Raw genomic sequence first — 16,573 nt, 5'->3', positions numbered from 1 at the left:
TCTCTCAGTGAACTTCTGTGAACTAAAATTCGCATTTGTCCTTTGAGTCATTCACGTATTGGTTGAGAGTGACACCAAGGCACGTTGTCAGAGGCCAAAAAAGATACTTGGATTATTTTTACGGACTGATTTTTCTGCTGATTCCAAGAGCAACCAAGTATACAAGGTGTACACTGATAGGTGAAAATCCACGATGTAGAGAAACGATATTTTTAAAAATCTATTTTTATACCGTACATACTATAGTATCTGTGTGTTAGATATGTGCCTTTAACTCATTCAGTACAAGCCAATTCTGGACCAAGTCTGAAAAGACGTTTAAAAACGTCTTTGGGAGTGAATGAGTTAAGAGGTGGGGCCTTGGGGGGTGGAAGGAGATTGGCAGGTTGTCTCAAGCTACGGCGAGTCTGCGTGAAAATGTCTCGGGGTGAGCCGTGGCTGACAGCAGGTCCTTCTGAGTGTGCTTTGTTTGTGTTGAATTGTGTTTCATCCTTTACTCTTTGAACGTATTTTTCATGTTGTCCTGCCTTACAGAGATCGAGGGGAACACCTCCGAAGGCACTCCTTCAGTGGAGGAATGGGCGACGTAACAGACCCTCTCCTGCTCTCCTGTCCAGCCGCTGTTGGCACCCAGAGGGGCCAGCACACTCCCTGGACCCCACTCACCAAAGATAACCTCAAGTTCCGCCCTGATGGCTACTACAACCAGGAAGAGCCCCTCAATTTCTGCAAGTCATCAATGTCTTCCCATAAGGGCCTCGGTCCGGGCCTGGGGAGCGCTTGGCCCCTGCGACCAAACTCGGGGCACCTCAGAGGGGGCCAAGGGGTTGGCTACATCCCAACTAACCGCTTAAACAAGGCCGGCCAATACGGGAAGCCATACCGCCTTTCCCCGAGCTGCAATAGCAGCAGGAATGGCGAGGTGTTTGTGTCGAAACTCTACGGGAGCCTGCAGATTCCCGCGGACCCGGACGCCTACTGCGTGGATTTAGTCAAGAGTGAGAACGGCTACGGCGAATACTACGACGGCCATTTGATGCCGCCTATCAAAGTAGAGCACGACTCCGACTCGGAGAATGGCTGCGATCCCTTCGGGCGACCCTGGGCGCATCGGGATCCGGACGCGATCGACCGTCGCTATGGTAATGGGGCGTACGATCAGAGCACCGGCGTCCAGCTCAAATCCGAGGTGGATTACTACGATCTGCAGTACTCGCCCTGTCAACGGGGCAAAGCGGGGATCAGCCCACCGTACAACAGCGGTAACTATCAGAACTATGCAGTGAACAACAGTGGACGTTTGTTAAAATGTGACAAAGACTTGGCTAATAACAACGACAACAGTCAGTTTAGCCCCCAGAGACTCTCTCACTCCCAATGCAGTAATCAATCGGTCAACCTCATTGACTCTCACGTCTACCAACAGGAGCCTCAAAAGCCCTACATGCACCAGGACTTCGACAAGCACGGCACTTACGAGTTCAAAGGTCACGGGCTGATCCATTCCATCAAAAGGGAGCCCATTGACTCCCCGCCGTGGTCTGAGGGCGGCCATGACATGAGCCAGCCCATGATGGTTGCTCCAAGGAACATTATGTCATGTGTGAGCACGGGGCATCACAAATCCAGCCCTTATGTTTATATGCCCTAAAAAAATGAGTTGCGCATCACCCGCTCTCATTGACCACACACACACAAGCACACACACACACACACACAAATGTAGTGTAGTGTTCCTGTTGTCTGACACATACCAGCATAAAATGCAGAACGTCAACATTCTTCCATTTGCCGAAGAGGTGACAAGTGAGGCTCAGGTTCTAAGTGTTAGTGTTGTGACAATCAAAAACTGAATCCAATTGATGACTTTTTATCCTTTGCAGGTTTTCCAAGCACTTTGGCATTTAGTGACAATGAGTCGGATCATGTCCAGACGCACCATTTATTTCACGTGTCGTGCATACCCATTGTTTGACGTTTTCGCTGTGATGTTGTCAACCAATTTGGATTCGGTCCGCAGCAGATGACTCGCCTCTGCCACCACTCACCTCTGTTTTCCTATCCGAATGTGCTCGAAGATCTCTGGACCTTAGTGGTAGTTTTGCATGTTTTAGCACTTTAACTACAAATCGCCCACAAATGAAGAACACTGGGTTTGTTTCTATGCATTACAGCAACGCGCTACACAAGCTTGCAAAGACATGCAGTTAATACACGTTGGATCATTGGAGAATAGTTCAAAAATATCAAGCGGGACCTCTGAGGTCAAGCGCAATCATTTCTGAGATGCTGGTCGACTTTGTTTACATTTACACCCTCTTCCCATGGAAAAGAATCAAACTAGTAAACTACTGTGGTGTACTAGTAACATTACTAGTTCCATCTAGTAGGCCTTTATCACGCACTAGCCTGCTGGACACTGTAAAACAAAAAAACTCACTGTTAAAATAAATAAATAAATAATTTAAATGTGAGGTCAGAATTTCACGGAATACGAACTTCGATAAAAATTTTACATTGAGCTATTCAACTAAATATTTCAAGTCATGCTGAAACAGTCATTTAACTGTTTTAGCCCCACCCCCTTTTTTTTTTTAACAGTGTCAGTTTCCAAATCCAAACAAATGAAAAGTGGACCAGCATCCCACAATACAGGAACCCGACAGTATTGTTGACTCGACACGATGCAATTTGCAGTTGACTGACCAAAACATGTGAAAGTGGAATCCTGTTACAGCTTTAAATCATTTTCACTACACTTGGTTAACAAATAAAACTGCCTATTGGTAGGATTGAAGTGCATTAGGAAAGCCATAAACACAAAACGGTAATTTGGCTCCGAGTTAAAGGGTGCTAATTGGCGCCCTTTTCAAAACAGCCGTCATTGAACACGTGATGGTCACTGCGAGTGTCAAAAAAGATGGCGAAAGGGCTCAACAAGCACATTGTCAATGGTAGAAGTTTTCTGAACTCAAGTTAGTTTAAAGTGAAGGAGCAGGTCATCTGTTGTTGACATTTTAGTCTTCTGTCAAAGCGCACAGTAGCATCTTGACCTTAGAAATGTTATCGTTCAATATTTTCATGTCACAACTTACGTTGTACAGTTTAGTGTTCACTGAAGATCAGCATTTCATTGCAGACTTGACACAATCTTTTTTTTTCCCTTTCCTGTTGATGATGTGGTTCGGTCAGACAACAGACGTGGTCTTCACAATCCATGTTTTTGCACAACGAAACGAAAAGCACCAAATTAATGCGACGTCACAGCCCCAGTTCGGTGGCGTTGCTGTGGTAGCTTCAAAAATTGCACTACTGAGAGTAGTTCAGTTGAAGTTATTATTATTATTTTTCTTTGAGTTAGTAAACACACATAATCGTGTACATTGTGTCACTGTTCTGAATTCGTCTTGCTCAATGTGTGTGCTCATTTCAATAAATGTGTGATGATTCATATTTATTGTCAGGCAAAAGTGTCTAATTTAAAAGCTGCAGTTTGAAGGCTTTTCTCTTTGTGTAAGGTCAATCCATGTGGCATTTTCTTGCTACCATTTTGATAACTGTTAAAGAGAAGGAAAAAAAAGAAAAGAAAATGCCCTACTTGTTCCATTGAGTAGGTAGCTGCAAAGTAGTGAACACGGTGTAAATATGCAATGTCTTCCAATGTTTCTACGTGTTTTTGCAAATGAGACTTATCTATTAAAAGACTTCTTTATATGGAAAAACATGGCGGCTGTCTTGTTCTTTTAACTGAGATATGATTTGTGGTTCGACATGTTCAATTTGCGACATGTAACAATTAGGGCAAAATTTGAACAAAATTGCAGGACAGACAATACAAGTGGTGGAATTAATAATGCTATACAGTAAAGTGCGACGGTGATTCGAATCCTGAAAAACTTACGTTTGTCACACATAGACAAACAACCATTTGCGCTCACAATCACATCTCGGAACAATTTCGAGTGTTTCATTCACCTGGCATGCATGTTTTCGGAATGTGCGAGGAAACCGGAGAACCCGGAGAAAACCCACGCAGGCACGAGGAGAACATGCAAACTCCACACAGGAAGGCCGGAGCTGGAATCGAACCCTCTACCGCTGCGCTGTGAGGCGGGCGTGCGAACCAGTCGACTGCCGTGCCGCCCTCAACACCAAAATGTTGAACCAAATCATTTAATTTCGTCTCACAAAAGGCCGCTCGCTTCATGCTAAAGCATAATGAGAAATACCATCGCTGGCTTGGAAATGGCGGCCCACGATGCACTTGGAGTGATCACTGCTATAAATGCGGTTTTATCAGCCCTGGGCAAGATTTCTTCCAAGAAGGGTGGCCCCAAGACTTTTCTTGATGCAAAGACTATTTTAATGGATTCATGAATTGCACAAGTTTATTGGGGGAGGAGGGAGGGGGGGGGGGGTCTGCTGTATATTTTTCAAACAAATAAGCATTCAAATCCATTTTTCATATGATGACATTAAATGCACACATGCAGTAGTTTTACATGCAATACACATCAAACCTCGTCTTGCATGGAGGCATGAACAGCACTTTTACAAATTCAATCATGTCTTCCCATGAAAGAAACTCTTTAGTTGCAGCTCTCACCTATTTAGTGGCTTTTTAATTTTTCAAGTCGGTGAAATGTGGTCTCATCCTTCAGATTTGTGCCTCTATCAATAATGAATAGTGGCCGGAAGACAATACGGAATATCTGTAACCACGTGTCTGTCTGATAAATGTGCTGTTAAGTTGTCATGACAGCTCCTTCTCCTTGACACGATCAAGGAACCTCACTACCTGTATATGACGGCTTCAAAGACTCTTCTGCATATATATATACAGTATATGAGGTGTAATTGTGACTTAGGGGAGTAAGTAACATGTCTGTGCTGGTCACAGGAGGTGCACACGTCACTGTTGAAATGTCATCAGCTTGCTCGTACTGCATGCAGATTAAGTAACAGATAGGCAGCGTTTCTGAGTTTCCCGGGTGTTCGACCGTACCGCCGTTTTGAAAATCAGACGGATGACGAGAGTGATCAAAGTTTGAAATTTGGATTTAACAAGTTGAAACTGTCTTGTGTCATGTTTTTTGTTTTGTTTTGTTACTTCGGTCTTATTTTGTCGGGCTTCATTTACTCGTATGTCAAATCTGTGTTGCCCATTGAGATGTCATTACTGGACAGTTTTCTGGATGCGGCCTTCAGAGGGAAAACGTTTGGATGAACAAAAACTCTTTCAGGCATCCATTCTTGGTAATACTGAGAGGCTGGTCATGCCCAGTATGGAAAAAAATATTCTTGAATTGGTAGTAGCCTTATTACATGTCGCTTGGCATGAAGAAACAGAAGTGGAATAGTAAAAGTGACATGACACCTAACTCATTCTGACACATAATTCTCCGCTAAACTGACTGCATTCCCGAAGACACTCTTAAGCGTGAATGAGCCCTTTTTTATATGTTACGAAACAAACACTGCTGTGTGTATAACATGGACCACATATGCAACACAGTCGCCTTTATGAGGGAGAAACGAGCATGCAAATATCACGTGTAGGTTTTTGTTTGACTTTAATTTACTGACATGATTAAGAAAGGCGTGCGGGGCGAGGGGGGTGCTAAAAGGCTAAGTTTAAATGTTTTATAATAAGGCACGCAACCGTCCATACATCACGCCAACCCAACGACACTGGTTCTAAACAGGGACGATGGGGGGGGGGGGGGGCATGGGAGAGGAGTGGCAAAGACAATTAAAGGACCAATCAAGAGAGAGGAGCAAAACGTGTTCAGGCAAAGTGTGTGATGCTTGTTGTCGACTGTATACGTTTGTGTGTGTAGTCCGAGACCTATAATCCCATACCATGCAAGGTTGCGTGACTGTTCATGCCCCACTCTTTGCTGCTTTGCACACCATTTGTCCTAATTGGTCACACCCACTCCCCGTGTTTGTGTGTGTGTGTGTGTGCGTGTATCAGCCTCTCTCTCTCACGCACACACACATGTGCATATAGGCAGATGTAGCAATGCAAATCACATCCACAGACACAGCAACATCCCCCTCTCTCCCTGATGACAACGAGGTGAATCCTTGAGGGTATGTCACAGACATGGCATGTACGTCTATGCATATTAACATGCACATATACACACAGCCGACTCAACATATGGGGGACCGTCACGCAATCCACCAACCCCCAAACAAACCTGTAACTCATGAACACGGACCGCTACGTTTTGTCTCAACGGCACGCGACACATTTGGTCATGTCGGCGTTGGTTTCGACCAATGAAGGAAACTAACGATGGCAATAGGCTGGGGAAAAGTGGGCCATTTTTTTTTTTTTGATGACGACGATCAGCTCATTAGCAAGCTCTGCAGAAGCCTGACAATGATCATTTGAATCAGGTGTGTTGGAGGAGGCAGACATCTTAAACATGCGGCATAGGGGCCCTCGAGGACCGGAGTTGGTGGTCCCCTGCTCTGGACAACTGAAAAGGTTTTAGTGACAGAGTTGTGTGTATGTTAAGAGACACAACTTCAGAGTATACTATTTAAAATGCCTGTGATCATTTTTTTTAACAATTACAAGGGAGACATATGAATGAATTATCACCCCCTTAAAAGAAAAGCTCATTTAAAACATATTTCATCTGTTAGGGTTGATATGGTTTGCCATTCATTTTGGATTATGCAGGCTGACTGTTAGTCACACATATACTCACTGGACACTTCCATGAGCTACACTTACTTGAATTAAAAACATGATAATGACCAACGTGCTTTTTTTTTTTAAATGACTCTTACGATGTAACTACTCGATGGTGCAGGGATGATAAATGCACCCAACAGCAGGCTTTGCATGGCAGGTTTATGAGCAAGTGTATGCTAAGAAGGAGCCGCTGCAGTCAATTGGTGTTTTCGTGGATCTCACACCTGAAGGAGTGTTTACCGGAGGTTACGTCAGGATATGCGCCCAATCAGCAAACAAACGCTGCCGCCTAGTGGCGCATTGCATAGATCTCAAATACCCTACTTGTGGTCACATTTCTGGAATTGTTTTTAATAAACACACACACACACACACACACAGACTGAATGTGTGATTCCAGTACAGTTTAAGGTTTGGATGGACCTTACCAATAGGAATTTGATTTTGTTTTTTTTAAATGTGCACATACAATTTTTGTGATTTTCGAATACGACACAATTTAGATGAGAAAACAAGCAAAAATATGTTCTCATAGTGAAGCTCCAGTCACAGTGAAACTTTCTTGCACACTTACGTGAGGTTATTCAAACTTCCATCTCTTCGCGTTCACTTTTGGCTCATAATGCACAATGAGCTGCACCAAAATGAAGGAGTTAACGATCAGAAAGAGCAGTCCGGCGAACCAGATGAGCAGGAAGGTGTTGTAGCCCTCAAACTCCAGGAAGTAAGCCGGGACCAACCATACAGTCTAATGACGAGAAGATATTAAAAATAGCTTTTAGTTAGCCCATGCATTTTATAACCAAACTAATTCATTAGGTTGGTACACTCTTCAGTTGAGTAAATGAAAAAAAAACTCCAACAGACATTTAATAATCTAAATATTCACCTGTCCAGCAAACCAGAGGAGCAGAAGTCCCACTCCTTGTTTCAGCGAGAGACTCAAATAAGGAATGACCAGAGGAAGGAGACTCAGGTACCATAGGAAGTACTACACACACAAAAAAGTAATGCAGTCTTTGCTACTCTGGAAACAAGGAAATTTAATAAGGCAGGAGGAATATATCAAGCCCCCCCAAGACATATAGTCATAGGTTTGACCTCTATACCTGTGATGTGCAGACTTTGTTGAAAGTGACAAAGATGGCCGTGTGTAGGAAACAGCAAAAGGTCAGGTCACGATGAAAAGCCCATGACGTTACCAACAGGAGCATTAACTGTGGAAGGAATGCGGCCAGCCCAAGCCACTGGCTCCACTTGCTGTCTGCAAAACATAACAACTGTTTAATTGCCCCCCTCCAAAAAAAATAAGAAAAATCATCATCATACAAAAAGTTCAGGATATTTGGATTTATAACATTTCCAGGTGAACGTGAACTGTTCAATGTTGCAGCACGTTTTGCACATCTTCCTCTTAATTTTGCCGTTCAGCTCCTTGCTGATGCACAACTTGTGCAAAAAGTACTAGAACAAAAGTACTAGAACATTAAACAGTCATTCAAAATTTTTAAAGAGGGTAAAATCACGCTAACTTCACCGGTAAAGGTTATAGTGCATTTTGGGTCCTGAAATTTCACCTCATGAACTTTTTGTGTTTTATTTCAAATGAATTCATGCCAGACTAATAAATACCTGCAGTAAGGTAGAGCATGTAGAAGTATGGAGAGAAGTTATGCCGAATATCTCTTCTGGTTAGATGATACAAGTATGTCTCGTAAAGGAATGTCCAGCCATACCTGAAACAAGTTCATCTGTACTTCAGGTACACCCATGCAGCTGTGATTTGAATTATTTATAGAATACGAATGTATAGTACTCCTTAGAATCAACAACATACTGAAGAGTGCTTCTAAAATTTTGTTTGGGCTATTGAGACAGGAGAGAAAAAATAAATGTCTCTCGGTATGATAACAGTGAAAATATGTGAACATAAGCACTATTATGGAGCTTTTTGTATTAATAAAGGTGAACAACTTTTTTGTATGACATGCCTGACCACCATTTTGCATCACTTTGATTGTCGCTCTTACATGTGATAGAAAAGTGCTGTGAGACCACAAAAAAGACCTCCGGCCACGCTTGCGAAAGAGAACAACTCCCTGTTGAAGAAACTTCCATAGAAGTCAATTACGCTCCTCCACTTATTTTGGTCTCTTTTAATGTATGGCGTACGAAGAGTCAGCGCAATAGGTAGCGCATATGTGATGGGGTAGATCTTCATATGAACAGACAGGCCATAGAGCAGTGCTGCCCACGTCATGCGTCGACCTATGACACAGAAGACAGAAACTATTTTTTAAGAAGCACTGGATATGAAGCCAAATGAGATGTTATTCGTCAATTTGAACACTACCCATCCACCAATTTTCTGAAGTGTCTGTCCATAAACTTACCCTCTATACAGAGAAGAGTCCCCAGCACCAAAGCGGCCAGGATGGACTCTGCATTCCCTCGGCTGGAAACTCCCATTGGCAGTGGGTTGAGCAGCCACAGCGAACAAACCCGTCGTGCCGTCTGATCATCAAACCCGCCAAAATAAGAAACACATTGTAACACCTCAAAAGTTGAATATCGGTGAGGTTATTCAGATCTAGTCAGATTAAGGGGTTATTTCTTTGTTTAAATGTACCACTTGTAATTTGGTTTTGTTTTATGTGTCGGTTTCACAGTCAACAGGGAGAAACAGTCTGAAGCAAGCATGCTTTGATACTTATTTGGAGAACTGTGCATGAGAGTCGTTTTTTATTTTAAATTTTACGGCAAAAGAGTGAGTACATACTGCCAGTAAACACACCTCAGAGCCAAGACCTCGAAGGCAAAGGATTCTGTAGATCAGCAGTCCGGACAGGACATCACATATGATGAAAAAGAGCTTGCCAAACACCATGTGGATATAAATGTTCGGTGCCAGCAGCCAGGCCAACAGAGGCGTGTATCGATAGGTTGATCTGTTGTACGGGGACTCGCCCTGGGAACACATTTGATTTATCATGTATTGTATTAGAATGATTACAGCAAAATGGTAAAGACTTAATGTCATTCTAAAATAAAATCCTTTGTATTCCAAAATTGGAGTGCCCTTTTGTAGAATATTTATTTAAATGTTTTTAGTTTAGAAAAAAAGTGAGACAAAGGGCTGCATGGGAATGGAGACGTAAACAAATCTATACTGCATGTAAGACACAACAATTATATCTGTGTGCAGTATAATCATACTTCCCTAACAATTCCAGCTAAAACGGTGACAGAATATAAGGCTACCTGAGTAGTGAACCTCGCAGCATCCGTGAAGACGTGATAGTCAATGTCAGTGTACTTCACTACCATGGTCCTGTCGTGGAAATCTCCGTAAGCGACCAAGGCAAGACGCATAGCGAAAGAAACCGTGAAGAGAACATGTTTCTCTGTCAGTTTGGATATTAGCCTCTCCATCGCTTCTAAACAGAAAGTGCGTACGGTGCTCGACATTCGCATATGCTCGTTACGATAGCCAAACAGTGCCCAACTAGTGGACCATATGGTGTCTTATTAAATTGCACACGAATCGATGGACATTTTGCGGTCACGTTGCATATTAACATTCTCGAATTTTTCACCAAATATTTGTTTCCGGAAATAAAGCATAAGTGACATCGGCTTGGACTAACCCTCGTTACGTTTTGAGCGCCCCCAGGTGTTCAGGAGGGAGACGGCGTTTCAGTTCACAACAGTATTGTACTTGAAGTGGAAGTACAGGTATTCGATACCAACACTGGTAAACGTATAAATTGTGTGTAAATGACAACAGTAGGTATTTAGTGTTTTCAAACAGACTTTTATTGCATACATAAAGGATTATGTATCGACAATATAGAATAGTTGAGCTGTTGATATTTCCATGTTTACTTTAGTTAATGATTGCAAACTGTACAGCAGCGTACATTCCTAATAGGGGTTACAACATCCCACAGGTGCTGATAATATATCTTTATCTCATTATTTTCTTTGGTTTCATACAATGAATGGAGTGATGGGGATTATACAATGAAATTTGTTTTCCTAACGCCCTAGGAAGGTTGAATTTAGAATATGTGCAAAGTATATGCAGTACAGAATGGTAGTGGAAGGCACCTGGCACCAAAGGATCGGCTGTTAGAATCTTGGCTGTTTTGTTATGCTTTTGCTGCTAATCTTGCTGGTAACACCAGCAAGACCAGCGCAAAACAAAAAAAAAATTAAAATCCATGCTGGTCCATACTGTTTTGTTTTGTTTTTTTTTAGCAGGGAACCATGCTAGAGATTAAAACGTTTGCAGTGAAGCACGAAAATGCTCAAACAGGGGAGCAATATCGGCCAGCAAAAAGGACACTCATTGACGCGTTGTGTCGAATCAAGAAGAGGAAGGGGTGGTCCGCGATGAATCTGGGTGTTATCGGAGCACAGCGCATCAACATGATGGCAACAGACGCGGCGGCAGCCTCGGTTCCCTCCTCGTTCACCTCGACAAAAGCCTTGTGGACGAATTTTGACAATACCAGGTCATTGGCAGGTGACATGCCTGAAAACAGAAGAGAAAGACAGTCACAACAGCGAACATATTTTACGTGGTTTGGGGACAGTTGAAACTGTCAAATTCAAATCGCATCTGAAGGCACCGCCGTTTATGTTTTAAGCAGGACTACCAAGGATCAGACCAGAGATCACAATTAAATGCCAGTTTTTGGATCATGATAGTGATTATGATTTTCCAGGCACAAGTCCTACCAGAAAAATCACTTCTTCCCCTGTCGAAGGCATCCACCATTCCCATGCTGACCAAGACATTCTTCATGTCATACTTCTCCTCCATCTTGAATCGAGGCAGGCCAACCTGGACCTCGACTACATCCATCATATCAGGACGGGTCCACTCCATGAAGTTGTTATAGGTCAGGTTCTTTTCTATCTGTGATCAATGTGAAACCAAGTTTAAATTTGTCCGTCACAAAGCGAACAGCGTTGTGTGTCTTACCTCACTCAGACCCGTTGAATTGTCGTTTATGTCAGTGGGTAGAAAGATGAGCATGCTGAGCTCCTTCCCTACATAAGGCATCTCCAAGACCTGCTCAAGAGAAATTTTTGTTTGTTTGTTTGTTTTTTCACTATGTGTGTTTTTCTTTAATTGTCACAAAGATAGTATGAAACGTCTGTGTTGTTGTTTTGGGTGGAAAAAGATCATAGTACCTGGCAGTTGATATCAGGAATGAAGGTGAGGGGGAATTTGGATTTCTGGTGCATCATCTTCACTGGTTTGGTGTCATTCTAAAAATAACAGCAATGAAGATTATGAGTTATCACATGCCCCGTCTTGTAGTTATTTTGCTCTTGAGGAGACAACAATGAACTAAATTAATATAAAAAAAATAAATTCAGCGGCTGCTTCCTGAAAAATGACCATTTATTTTTCCCAATGAATCGGATTGTTTTTTGAATGCAAATACTGTAACTAAATATTAGTGCAATTTTGCTGCACTAGTTCCTTTTTTTGCGCATGAGCCTTGGTTGTTGAAACAGTTCAAAGAACTCAGAGCAAAGTTCCCCCTCCTTTTTGTTCCATTGTGTCAGACTAAATCAGTTTGTTCACATGGGCGCGCCTACAATTATGCAAGGTGAAATTTGACACGTCTGACCCCAACTCTGCCACTTTGTGAAGTTCTAACTCCGATGAGTGAATGAATTTTATGTCCTTGTGTATGTACTAGGCTTTTAACAAATGGGTGGAGGTGCGGAGCCCAACCAGGAAACCAGGAAGGAAAAGAAAACATTGCAGCTCACAACAGTTTCAAATAAGTTCCCATTGTTCTGCTAACTGAGTCAGTATTTCAACTCCAGAATGTGCGTTACCTTGCTGATCCTAAATTTGGCGTCCTGTGTTGAGGTCTCCTTAAATTTTTTGTCCCAGTTGCCTTTAAAGTAGATGGCATTGACCAGCACCAGCCTGGTCATGCTGTCCAACACACCCCGGGCCAGTACATCCTTAATTTTACCTGGAAAGCAACAATGGGAAGGGCCACACAGTGGCAGCCGGTGAGTTCAATAGTGTGTACCACTTTTTTTTTTTTTAAGGTATGGAATAAAGGGGTAAGATTAATCAAGAGGAAAGGGTCAGTCTGTGTAAGTGTGTGTAAACTCCACCTTGCGTCTCCTTCTCCACCCATTGGTTGATGTTGAGCCTGGCTCCCTCATGGTTGGCGATAAAGTCCACAGACTCCAGCTCAGCTTTGTAGTGCTTCCTTGTTTCTGCTAGGAAAGTCTGAAACCATGAAGATTTTTTGTTTTATTTTAATCACCATGATGACCATTAATGACAATACCAATTTTATTAGGGACACTTGCAAACTCTATCGAGATCCAGTCCAAAGGCCTGTATCAAGAATGCCGGCCTGACAGAGACGATGCACAATTTTGACTGTCACGGAGCCATTATTAAATTGTGTACACTTGTTAACGTAACAGAAGAGGAATGTTTGGCCGGGAGTCACCTCCCTCTTCCTTCCTTCATTCACACACACACACACACACACACACACACACACACACACACACACACACACACACACACACACACACACAAAAGTAAGATTTGGGTCTGTAACTCTTATTCCCTTTCACTCATCTTTGCGCGAACAAAACCTGACTTCTTCAAGAAGGAGTTGCAGGCTGCGACACATACCTCAACAAACTGGTAAGACTGCTCCCCGTACAGTCTGTTGGCAACACTGAGGGCGTACTGTGCATCTGGTTTGTTCAGCTCAGCCAGCAGTTTGGCAAAGCTGGCATGAACTTCATCCTGGCCTTTGGTTTGCAGACACTGTGGAACCAACAGAGCAATGGGTCAGACAGTAACATGGGTGATTGTCCAATTAATAAGTGAATAGCCATGTACCTACGTTGACCTGCAAATACTATGAAAATCAATGGTTAGAGATGGAAAGATAGGAAACCTTGACACCGATACAAGCACATGCAATGCCACCACCAAGTTATTTTTGCTTTTTAAGCCCTCATGTACATGGGGGGGGATTGTTTACAAAAGTATTATACAGTATTTGTGAGTTAGGCCCCTTTGCACAGTACATACTGCTAGATTCCGAAACGGGCACTTTGCGAATAAACAATGAGGACAAGTATCAATCCTGTGATTGACTGGAGACCAGTTCAGGGTGTCCCCCGCCTATTGCCCAAAGGCAGCTGTGATAGGCTTCAGCCCCGCGACCCTTGTGAGGATAAGCGGATCAGAAAATGGATGGATGGATGGAAAACTATCAATTAGCTGAGGAATGCTGCCCAGAGGAGCTGGCAAAGCACAGGCCTGCATGCATTTACCTCAACCTCCTGCAGTGGGTCTTCTTTCGTGGCGAATGAATCCCTCCTAACAAAACTATCGACATGTTTTTTTTTGTATGGTGCAATTGTTAAATCGCAGAAATATGTTTCTCACCAAAATGTAGTTCTAAGCAGCCACACCAGGAAGAAACCATGAAAGAAAAAGATAGTGTCTCACTCTTTCACATTACGCAACACCATAGGGTGTGGAGCCCTGGAAAAGCCAAAGTATAACGTACAGTATGACAAATGAAACTGCTCCCTTATGCAAGACTGACCGACAAGCAGTGCTTTCCTATCACTACGGATTCACCCTGTTTCAACCAACACCACCCAGGCCAGCAGTTAGTAAAGTGTTCCACATGCTTCCAATATTCTAGTTGCTTTGTATATGTTACCACCTTTGGCAGAAACATGGACTGGACTTGTTGCATTTGCATTTGCATTGGCTCTGGCCGTGCCTCTCGCTCAGTGAAATTGAGAACCTGTGGGGTGCAAGTGGTATTGTTCATTGAGTTAGATATCAAGATGCGTGCAGGGTATAAAATAAAATAAAATTCAAAGTTTAAAATGCTCAGATGCCTGATTCTTGTCATGCAAGAAAATGACAACAGCTGAACTTTATTTGGGGTTCACCAGAGGCCCTTTTACGAGAGTTTGGATGAGACTGGTTAATTCTGTTGCAAATGTTGCAAAACAAGGGGTTGTGCCACTGCAAACTTATGTAATCCTGAGCTTGCATTTCTGTGGCCATCCCTATTACACATACGTGCCAACTGCAACCACCAATAAAAACACATTTCTAAATTAATGAAAGGCGTCAAGTCTCTGCCGAATGCCGAATGTTTCTAAACACTGTTTGCAGTCATGTACACACACGCATAAACAGTGCATCCAGCACCTCTGAGCTATCAGGGTGTGCCTTTACTTTGGCAATCCTTTTGTAAAAATCACACTTGGTGTTTGCAGAATCAAGTTTCAACCCACATTCCAACGAATGCTACTGAATAGATCACTCTGTTGCTTTCAGGACAGGGCCGACATTCTGCCAATAGTGAAAAATGACATTAGGAAATGAGGGAGTTTTTTGACAGTGAATCTTTACCAATATTTGGCATACTATCCTTTAACATCCATAAAAATCAAGAGGACCAGTGCAAGAATATATTGCTAATATAAATTCAAGTCCTGTAATACTGCAGTCTTATCGTAAAAAAAAGCGTCTGCATGCTTGTGTGCGTGCGTGTCTACTACCTCTGACATCTGTGCAGCTGTGTTGCCCCCCGATCCGAGCATCACCATGGCCAGGGCTGAAGAGATGCTAAAGGGGGAAAAGAAGATATTTGCAGTCTTGTCATTATCGCCCAATTTTTTCAGCAATTCGAGAGAGAAGTTGGTGTTAGCCTTGGAAAGAGGGGTAGATGACGCCATCGTGTCTGAAAAAAACAACAAGAAAAGTGCACAAAACAAACCATTAGTTCAAAATGTTTGTTATACAGTTGCGATTTTCTGTTAAATACTCTAGTCTAGACTCCAGATGTTCACCTGAGATCAAATTTACTGTTAGCACACACTATTATTTTATCCATGGCCAAATACAGTTCTGGGGAAAAAAGGGAGGAGACGTCTGCAAGAGTTCAACGGTGAGACAATGTAAAAATAAAGGACTTCAAACTCAAAGATGGACTTTGAGGCAAATGCTGCTTGCTGTATTCGTTTCGCAATCATACACAGGTTGAGAGAATATGACATAAAAACTTTGTTTCACCGCTGATATTTATTTACATGGCAGTTGGTATTAACTGATCATTTTGCAGTGGCACCGTGTGCATACTCCATCACAGCTGCAAATTTACCTGCACATTTCACACCGTATCTTATTTTTGATGATTTGTTTGAAAAATTAACCAACTTGCTGGATACATTTCGAGCTACCGCACAGTACTGTACAGTACGTATATAAATGACAGAACGCTTGCTGTGAATAAAGTAGAAATTCGTTCACAAGTGAATTAATTACTTACTGACAGACGCGTTTCTTCAAGCAGTCGGTAAACGCAGTGACGGCGGCTGTCAAGTGTACAAGTATACAATTTTTTTTACACTGACACGCCCATAAACTCCCGAAAGGCAGCTTCCGCATTGATGACGTAATCACGGAAGCGGAAAGGAAACAATCCGGCGCAAAACTCCTTTGTAAACTTGTCAAAAAAGAAGACAAAAAAACAAACTGTTTTTATTCGTGACAGAAAACACATGTAAAGAAAAGATAGAGATGTTTTATCATTGTTTGAATTTTAAAAAAAATTGTGGGATGACTGTGAAACTTTGGTCTGATGTTTGCCACCAAAACTAAAGGGAAAAATAAACTGAACAGTTTCACTTTTTTAAAATCATTGCATTTTAGTTACATTTGTGAAATTGCAAGAATAAAATGTATTATATTATTGTTATTATTATTAGACACTTCCGATTTTTACAAAATGTTTAAAAAAAACTGTTTTTCCACTCTTCGCA

The 16,573-nt window shown here is 42.3% G+C and overlaps 3 protein-coding genes across 5 annotated transcripts in view; 1 reads left to right on the top strand and 2 right to left on the bottom strand.

Moving 5' to 3' along the window:
• The window catches only part of ahrra (aryl-hydrocarbon receptor repressor a), a 53,191-nt gene extending 49,477 nt beyond the window's left edge, over positions 1-3,714 (top strand). The window contains exon 9 of the mRNA XM_086101631.1: positions 535-3,714. Within this exon, the coding sequence (XP_085957757.1) occupies positions 535-1,651 (1,117 nt within the window). The 3' untranslated portion in view covers positions 1,652-3,714. The remainder of the gene's footprint in view (positions 1-534) is intronic.
• A 626-nt stretch (positions 3,715-4,340) lies between these two features.
• On the bottom strand, positions 4,341-10,342 carry pigm (phosphatidylinositol glycan anchor biosynthesis, class M). 2 transcript variants are annotated; one of them, XM_086101634.1, is made up of 9 exons: positions 9,974-10,342; positions 9,507-9,680; positions 9,106-9,226; positions 8,743-8,980; positions 8,345-8,448; positions 7,822-7,976; positions 7,602-7,703; positions 7,287-7,460; positions 4,341-6,491 (listed from the first exon to the last, which is right to left on the bottom strand). In XM_086101634.1, exons 1-8 carry the CDS (start codon positions 10,184-10,186, stop codon positions 7,293-7,295), a joined length of 1,275 nt encoding a protein of 424 aa, XP_085957760.1. In that variant the 5' UTR covers positions 10,187-10,342; the 3' UTR covers positions 4,341-6,491; positions 7,287-7,292. The 2 variants fall into 2 exon arrangements, with proteins under 2 accessions (XP_085957760.1, XP_085957758.1); XM_086101632.1 differs by having other exon boundaries at positions 4,341-7,460.
• A 163-nt stretch (positions 10,343-10,505) lies between these two features.
• Positions 10,506-16,207, bottom strand: LOC147186858 (leukocyte elastase inhibitor-like). Of its 2 annotated transcripts, XM_086101863.1 has the most exons (10): positions 16,081-16,207; positions 15,311-15,492; positions 14,458-14,541; positions 13,404-13,541; positions 12,866-12,983; positions 12,575-12,717; positions 11,915-11,992; positions 11,703-11,792; positions 11,456-11,636; positions 10,506-11,249 (listed from the first exon to the last, which is right to left on the bottom strand). In XM_086101863.1, the coding sequence occupies exons 2-10, from the start codon at positions 15,485-15,487 to the stop codon at positions 11,023-11,025; spliced, it is 1,236 nt and encodes a 411-aa protein (XP_085957989.1). In that variant the 5' UTR covers positions 15,488-15,492; positions 16,081-16,207; the 3' UTR covers positions 10,506-11,022. The 2 variants fall into 2 exon arrangements, with proteins under 2 accessions (XP_085957989.1, XP_085957990.1); XM_086101864.1 differs by lacking the exon at positions 14,458-14,541.
• Between the last annotated feature and the right edge of the window lie 366 nt (positions 16,208-16,573).

This window comes from Hippocampus guttulatus, chromosome 21, assembly GCF_054856545.1.
Source record: "Hippocampus guttulatus isolate MCC_2025c chromosome 21, RoL_Hgut_1.0, whole genome shotgun sequence".
Classification (NCBI taxonomy): domain Eukaryota; kingdom Metazoa; phylum Chordata; class Actinopteri; order Syngnathiformes; family Syngnathidae; genus Hippocampus; species Hippocampus guttulatus.
The sequence above is the reverse complement of the archived record's forward strand: the minus strand, read 5'-3'. Positions and strand labels throughout refer to the sequence as shown.